This window comes from Lactuca virosa, chromosome 4, assembly GCF_052849685.1.
Source record: "Lactuca virosa cultivar CGN04683 chromosome 4, Lactuca_virosa_CGN04683_v6, whole genome shotgun sequence".
Classification (NCBI taxonomy): Eukaryota; Viridiplantae; Streptophyta; class Magnoliopsida; order Asterales; family Asteraceae; genus Lactuca; species Lactuca virosa.
The window spans coordinates 427748300-427756581 of record NC_136429.1 but is presented as its reverse complement, the minus strand read 5'-3'; the positions used below and the strand labels follow the sequence as shown (position 1 = coordinate 427756581).

General features: G+C 32.9%; 1 protein-coding gene and 1 long non-coding RNA gene across 4 annotated transcripts; one reads left to right on the top strand and one right to left on the bottom strand.

The window, feature by feature from the left end:
* Positions 1–340: 340 nt before the first annotated feature.
* On the top strand, positions 341–3767 carry PDE194 (formyltransferase). The gene is made up of 11 exons (XM_079046125.1): positions 341–456; positions 838–1148; positions 1242–1304; positions 1487–1724; positions 1821–1891; positions 1986–2090; positions 2205–2238; positions 2328–2428; positions 2528–2587; positions 2673–2870; positions 3523–3767. Exons 2-11 carry the CDS (start codon positions 966–968, stop codon positions 3616–3618), a joined length of 1149 nt encoding a protein of 382 aa, XP_078902251.1. The 5' UTR covers positions 341–456; positions 838–965; the 3' UTR covers positions 3619–3767.
* Positions 3768–4265: 498 nt separating this feature from the next.
* Positions 4266–6994, bottom strand: LOC145109025 (uncharacterized). Of its 3 annotated transcripts, none has more exons than XR_013708712.1 (4): positions 6113–6994; positions 5517–5624; positions 5334–5351; positions 4266–4571 (listed from the first exon to the last, which is right to left on the bottom strand). It is a non-coding gene; the product is annotated as an uncharacterized LOC145109025 (long non-coding RNA). The 3 variants fall into 3 exon arrangements; XR_013708714.1 differs by having other exon boundaries at positions 5517–5621; XR_013708713.1 differs by lacking the exon at positions 5334–5351 and having other exon boundaries at positions 4268–4571.
* Positions 6995–8282: the final 1288 nt, after the last annotated feature.

Genomic DNA, 8282 nt, shown 5'->3' with positions numbered 1-8282 from the left:
TGATGGTGGTTGTATTGGTCAATAGCAATGGTGAAGTAACCATATATTTAATTAAACAATTTTTTTTAATAGATTAATAATTAATAATTAATAAATAAATCAAAAAAGAAATAAATAAGGTCCAAAATGGTCTTTTTATGTTACGAGGGATGAAGTGTGTAAGTTTTAAACTAACAAGAGACCGATCCGAATTAATTTTTGAAAATAAGGATTGAATATGTCTTTTAGCACCTTAAAAAAAATCAAAACTATAGAAACATGAACATCCAGGGACTAAAACTGTAATATACTTACTCTAAGAATGATATCGCCCAATTGAAAATAAAATAGTAAACACAATTTATAACTGGAATCCAAATGCACCGAGAAATAAAACATGAACCCTAGGTCATCATCATGAATTCTAATGGTTGACGAACATCGTGCTGCTGCTCGTCTCTCCATTTTTGGTATCAGGTAACACTCTGATTGGTTTTCAATCTTGCTGTCTGCTGTTTGGAGTGTATCAATACTCGATATGAACAATTAGAGGCATAAACTACAGCGACTAAACTCGTAATTACAATATTGGGTTTTTTCTTATTATAAGTTTGGAATTCTTGAGAAATTTTGAAAGTTTTGAAGAGATTTAAAGTATTTGGTAGATTTAATTCATCATATCGCCGGTCTCCATCCCCTGGACGGGAATTCACCGAACTAATCTGTAGTTTTGATGGTGGGTCGTGGCTGGCTGAGAGTAGAGTCATAGCTTTATGTTTAAAAATTAAATAAATTAAATTAAATTAAACTTGTATCCACCAAGCTTTCTCTCTGATTCTAGTGTTTTTTTTTTCATAGAATGCTTCTAAAATACAAATGGAAATGACTGTTGTGCCCTTGCGGTGGATAAAGGAACAAAAGCATCCAATCCGGTGACGAAAATGGCTTGAATTATGATGTAAACCGACGGCGATTCACGATATTGAATGCTTTTGTACCCATCGGAAAAAATGCACCACTTATCATCATCGTCGTGGATGCTCCGCCGCCTTTGCTGTCATGCAACGCCTTCCTTTTCGCCCTCTACCGCCGTTTATTCTACTTGTGCTGCTACTCGCACTCCCACTTCTTCCAAGAAGAAAAAACTCGTTTTCATGGGTTCTCCCCCGGTAATCTCTCGCTCAATGTTCCTACAATTTACGTTAAGCATCGCCATGGGCAATAATTTCCGATTATTTTGAAATCTGATTCGTGTGTGTTAGGTCTCTGCTTCCGTTCTCGAGACTCTTCTCGACGCATCCTCCGCCGCTGATTCCTTATTCGAGGTACTTAATCTTTGACAGACAAACTGCGATGAATACTGAATGCCTCAATTAATACATTAATATCTAACCTAATTATGAATATGAATGCTACGACCCTTAAATCCATTTACATTCGCCAGTAATCAATGACAATGGCTTTCAATTAAAGGTACGAGTTCAAATTCTCACCCAATGTGATTCAGGTTGCAGCCATTGTTACTCAGCCACCTTCGGGAAGAGATAGGGGAAGAAAAGTGATGCCATCACCTGTAGCACAACATGCTCTCGATAGAGGTTTCCTTGAAGACCTAATTTTCACACCTGTTAAAGCCAATGAGGAAGCATTCTTGTCCAATTTCAGAGCACTTGAGCCTGAACTTTGCATCACAGCAGCATATGGCAACATATTACCAACCAAATTTTTAAAGATTCCTTTATTAGGTTAGTGTTCTTTCATCTTGTGTTCTTAAAGATCTCATCACACTATCTTTAACTTTTCTTGAATTGTTTTGTAATTATCTTTAAATGTATTTGTAGGGACTGTTAATATACACCCAAGCTTGCTGCCTTTATACCGTGGAGCTGCTCCTGTTCAAAGAGCATTGCAAGTTGTTTTTCTTTTCTTTATTTTTTTTATACATTTTTTAAGTAACATTAGTAAAAAAGTTTATATCTTTATATGAAAATAATAATCTTTATCAGGATGGAGTTAAAGAAACTGGTGTATCATTAGCATTCACTGTTCGGGCATTGGATGCGGGCCCCGTTATTGCATATGAAAAAATGAAAATAGATGATCATATTAAGGTTTGCATTCTTTTCCAAAAATGAAATTGATATATATTAAATTGTACAATTTGTTGCATTTTCATTAGTAGAAATAATAGCATTTGGATTAAAAAGTATGTGATTTGTTTTCAGGCTCCAGAATTGCTTGATCTACTATTTGCGCAAGGTATGTCATTCTTCTTTTCTCATTCAATGGAATAAATAAAAAATAAATAAATAAATAACATTACTTTATAATGATCCTAATATACACAGGATCTAAACTCTTGCTTCAAGAACTTCCCTCTATATTCAATGGATCTGCAAAGACAAATGCTCAAGAACAAGATGACTCAAAAGCCACATTGGCTCCAAAAGTTAGTAGAGTTACTTAAAGGGATAATGACATAAAAGCCTTTAAGTTTAACATAAATGTACATTGCTATTATGTTGTTAAGCTTTTTTTTTTCTTGTAGATAACTCAAGAGGAATCATGGTTATGCTTTGACCAAGAAGCTTTGACTCTACATAATAAGGTATGATGCCATAAGATGAGATAAAATAAAATATATTTTTTAATCCAAATCTTTTATCATGACATAATTATAAACAAGTTTTTAGGTGAGGGCTTTTGCAGGGTGGCCAGGGACCCGAGCAAAAATTGTTGTAATTGATGAAAAGAATGATAAAAGGAGTGAACTTGATCTCAAAATTATAACTTCTAGGGTTTATAATGATGATCAAGTTAGCAAAGATGATGACGTGGCATTCAAAAAAGGGTCGATGATCATACCATGTGGCGGGGGCACGGCTCTTGAGGTGAGGATGCGTGTACCATAACAATATTAGTATATATTCCAAGATTTTTGTTCAAGGAAACTTATATGTTGATTTTATTTTTTATCACTAAAGGTGAAAATGACAAGAAAATCGTTATATTTTGGGTGGTTTTGTGGTTTAACCACTAATATTATATTATTTTTATGGTTTGGTTAGAAAAAATTCTAGAACTTTTATTGTAAATATGAAAAAGAATCTGAAACTTTTATGGTTTGATTAGAAAAAGTAAAGTATTAGTGGTTAAACTGCAAAAATGCCCAAAATATAATGATTGTTTTCTGTAATTTTCCCTGATAATAATTGACATGTGACATGTCATTTTCTTGTGAAATGCCACATAAGCAAAATTTCGGATGAAAGATAATATAACTATTTTAAATTTTAAAAAATGTTTGTGTTTTAAAAAGAAAGTACAATCATAAGGTAAACAAGTGGAACATTTTGTTCATAAAATACCTTTAAAATAAATGTATTTTGTGAACAAAAGGTTCTTGTTGCTTAACTTCTGATGACACCTTTTCAAAAAAAAAAAAAAAAAAAAAAAAAAAAATCCTAGTTTGTTACCTATTTATGTCATTAATCCTATAAATATAATTTTATTTATTTGTTTATTTATTTATTGAAATGTAAGGTCTTGGAGGTCCAATTGCCGGGTAAGAAAGTGGTAAATGCGGCTTCGTTTTGGAATGGTTTGAGAGGTCAAAAGGTGAAGAAATTAAAGTTGTGAAAGCAATTTTTATACAACAAAAAAGTGAACTTAAGAATTTTGTAAAAAAACAAATGTAATGGTTTTCATTAGAGAAAATAGTTAGGTTGCTCAATTGATAAAAGGGAATTTTATTAATATGTTGTAATGACTACACTTTCAAGAAAATATAATATTTTATTTTCTCTAAAGAATTGTAACGCATTGTTTCTAGATAAGCTTCATGTTTCTTTTTGTATCTTCTTTATCGCTCATTAGTTTAATTAGTACTTATTTTTTTATTGGAGTTTTGTATTAAAGGGTGGTACTTTTAAATTTTATTTACCAATGTGTTGGTTTGTGAAATATTAAGAAAAATAAGGTAAATAAAAACACGATGCACAAAACATTATAAAATTAGTAAAAAAGAGAATTGTTCTCCTACAAAAAAAATTTCATTATTATTATTATTCCAACTAGAAAAGTGCTGGGATCGGATTTTTCAAAAAAATTAAAAAACAGACAAAGACCTCCACCTTCTGCTGATACTCTTGAACAACAAAAGGATATTGTTGTCCTGCTTATGTGGCTGTTGATAAGGAAGGGTTAAATGTAAGGAATATCATTGTACTTCCATTTATTTGTTACTTTCATCTCTTCTTATAAAATCATTGAAGAAGTACATTATTGAGTAGATTATGGAATATTTTTAGAATATAAAGTACATTGCTAATTGTTGCATTGTAAAGCTGTGTAATCGAATTTGAAGTGTTTAACCACTTTTCTCACACCATACATGTTTTCTAAATTAAATGAACTTGTTTTGGCCCAACACAGGGGCAAATTGGTCCCAAATTACCTACTGTCCCCTTTTAGTGAAAATCAAAATTGACCATTATTGTTAAAGCAAGTCACAGTCTTATTGGATTCTACTTGGTTCTTTTTCAACTGTGTTATACTCTCTAGCCTTTTCAATCTTGATAAGCTCGTACAAACTGTAAAAAAAAAATTAAAAAAAAAAGGAATTGTTAGTATGATTTATTGATAAAGTAATTTGGAAGAAGGTATATCAATATCAGTTTTTAATATGGTTATCCATCAATTTAAAAAAAAAAAAAAGTTTATAGCTAACAAAATGACTCGATTAAAAGTTGAAATATGAACAAAAAAAAAAAAAAAAACTATACACAAGGGTAGTTTAATCTCAAACTGTTAATGAGTCAAAAACTGTTACTTTTAAAATCATTCAATTTTAACCAAAAAAACTTTGCATTCAATTTGAACATAAAAAACTGCAAACGTTGACCATTTTTACTGCACTGTGGCATATTTAAATGTAGGGGCACATTGGTCTTTCAGCAAAATTGTAATATAAACAAAAAAACTATACAGTCGTAGTTTAGTCAAAAGATATGTATTTTTTTACTACTAAAGTCGGTCAATTTTAACCAAAAAAACTTTGCATTCAATTTGAACATAAAAAAAAAAAAAAAAAACTGCTTACACTGTCCCATTTTACTGTAATGTAGCATATTTGAGTGCAGGGGCAAATTGGTCTCTCAACAAAATTGAAATATGAACAAAAAAAACTTTACATACGGGTAGTTCAGTCACAAACTATTAATGATAAAAAAAAAGTTATTTTTTATTTAAATATGAAGAAAAAAACTGTACATAGGGGTAGTTTAGTCACAAAACCGTTAATGATGCATAGGGGTAGTTTAGTCACAAAACTTTGCATTCATAGATTTACTTACACAAATTGATGCATGTGCCTGTAATCATGAAAAAATGGAATCAGACCCAATATTACCCTTCTGATCTAAAAAAAGTGGTGTTCATCAAGGGGAAGAAACATGCATGTAACAGTTGACAAATTTTTTGACAGAAGGTGGGAATTAAAGAAGTAAGTAATAATAGAATAACAGATAATAGTTTACCTTTTGTAATTCTACATCAACAAAACCTTTAAATTTAGAATGAACTGTGGAACGATGCTTTTTTTGACCAAAGGATACATCTGGAAACCAACCATGTAACCCGCTCTACTAAAAAAAAAAAATTAGAAAACAGTAAAAACGAAAGTATAAAAATTCATAAAAACAACTAAAGCATGTTTAACAAAGCACAAGTACAGCAGGAACCTACAAACATGACTTAAAGTTCCAACAGAAGAAGTATGGTTTTTATTGACAAACAGTGCGATGTCTAAACACTTTAGACAATCTCCGTTTGAAGTTCCACCTATCTAAGAAATATTGAATTTTTATAAACAGGTTAAAACCTTCTTCAATGCATTCTATCAAACAGTTGGGTTTTACATTCCAAGAAATATTGAATTTTCCCAAATGTTAAGTGTACAGTGGTCCAAAAAATAATCAATGCCAGTCTTAAGTTTTACATTCCATCTGCTTCTAATAACCCCTTAGCTGGTGCAGAGATCAGTTATGGTCCTCATCCATCCAGGTTTTACAATGGACAACTTTGAAAACATGTGACAATTAAAGTTGCAGTGAGATGAAAAAAATAAGCTTACCGATTCTTTCAGTCATTTCATCAAGCGGTTGGTGTGCATCTTCAAACCAGCAAACTTTGAAAAATAAGAAGTATCTAATAAGGGACCAATTACTTTTTTTTTTTTTCATAGAACAGTCTCCAAAATTGGAACAAAATTGGAATAGGGAATATGAAATTCGGTTGTGAAAACCTCTGGCAGTAGCATTCCGGCGACCGTTCACAAACTCAGCTTGGACGAACCACTTCGGATTCTCCGGCTCCTCCGCTAGACCCAATGGGTCGGACCCCTTGTCCCCTTGTCACCTGGAAGACTGAAATTAAACATGGTTTTAGTTCTACAGTTAGTTCATGGATTAGGGTTTTTAATTGGGGATTTTTGAAGCTATATTTAGCTTCCATGGAGGTAACCAGGTGAGGTTAACCCCGGTAGCCATTGGCCTTTTTTGGCTTCGATCTTGAAGGAAGCGGGTGAGAAAGTGTTTGCAGGTTTGAGTGATACTTCTCTGAAATCAGCAGCTAACGGTGGAAGGAGGAGGTGCAGTCGACATAAAGATAGGACGGCGACCTCCAATTGAAGATAGAAACCGTGGTATCTATTGTGGATATTGAACTGAAGGTAGAATAATATTCGACTGGTGGAAGAAAGAAGCTTGTCTAATAAGCTGATGGAAGCGGTGGTGGGTGCAGAGAAAAGCGGAGTAGCTTGTCGATGAATGAGAACCGCAACATAGGATATTTCAGAGAAGCGGTGTGGAAGGATCCGAGTTTGGTCCTGCCAACGCCTCTTCAATGGACACAAAATACATTCGCGATTGGAAAGAACAGTGGGATGGGGAAAGAGAATAGAAAGGATTTGATCGGAGAGGCGGTGGAAATTTCCAGAAACAGAACTCGTGTCCAACGTCCGTCCAGCACACAGACCCAGATATAAGATTTTTCTACAGAAAGGAGCAAATTGTAATTTGAAGAAACAAGTGGGACAAATTTTGACGGACATGAAAGCCCAAACACAATTGACAATAAACAGGGATCAATTTTGTCAACCCTTTAGAAACTTTACTGTTTCTAGGGATCAATTTTGTCAACCCTTTAGAAACTTTACTGTTCCTATGGTATGGTGGACATTTTTAATATATATATATATATATATATATATATATATATATATATTAATTTTCACTCATAGTTTTTTTAATTAATAATAAAAGGTTATATTTATAATTTGTGAAAAATGTACATTTTTTATTTTTATCAAGCTGGGGAGTCGGGCAACATTCCTCCTCATCGCAATTATGTGCAACAGCCCAACTGTTTTGAACAATCAGGTGATGTTTGTTTTTTATTAAAAACATCTTCGTGCTGCGCGCGCAGCACTTTTTTTCCCGCAGCTGTTTGTTTTTTTCGCAGACTTCAAAATTAAAAACCTCTTCTCGTCCTCTGCTTGGGACAGCACTTGAAAATTGCTTCTAACCTCTTCAAACCTAAACCCTAAAAAAAAGCGGCCACCTCCCATTCGTTCCAGGAAATCGATCGCGAGGCTCTCATCTCCAACCTTCTCTCGACCGCGATACTCCTCTCAGACCAGCCCCCACCGGCGTCTCCCCTTCCGGCAGTCGTCATTCCAGGTTTGTTTTCTTTTCTTTTTTTTCGTTTTTTGCTGCTGAAGGCAACGATTGTGCTTGGGTATTTTCAACATTTCGATTTTGTTTGTGGCTTTACTTCATTGTTCATGCTTCATATTAATGTTTGATTTTTGTTGTTGAATCTTTGTTTTTGCTTAATCTTGATGTTAATCTTATCAAATAGTTCATGCTTTATATCAAATAGTTGTTCTTGAATCTTTGTTCTTGCCCCAATTTCTTCAATTTGTGCTTAAAATGTCATATATTGTTGCTTAATTGTCATGAAATATTGTTGAATTATTGCTGAATTGTCACTAATTATTGCTGAAATGTCACAAATTGTTGCTGAAATGTCACAAATTGTTGCTGAAACGTCATGAAATATTTTTCAAATGTCATAAAATGTTGTTGTTGCTGAAGTGTCATAATTGTTGCTGAAATATGAATAATCTTTGTTGAAATTGGTTATTTTCATCTATACAAGTTGTAATTATGCTGAAAGTTGTTTGAATTTTATTTCAATGTTTTAAGACTACAATTATTAAATTTTTGGTATTAAAAAACTAT

What these genes read in the sequence shown, in the direction of transcription:
- PDE194 (XM_079046125.1), top strand. Translation starts at nt 966, where the DNA reads ATGCTTTTGTACCCATCGGAAAAAATGCACCACTTATCATCATCGTCG. An exon ending in TTTTCATGGGTTCTCCCCCG is followed by an intron (nt 1,149 to 1,241) that starts GTAATCTCTCGC and finishes CGTGTGTGTTAG; the next exon opens with GTCTCTGCTTCCGTTCTCGA. An exon ending in TGATCTACTATTTGCGCAAG is followed by an intron (nt 2,239 to 2,327) that starts GTATGTCATTCT and finishes TAATATACACAG; the next exon opens with GATCTAAACTCTTGCTTCAA.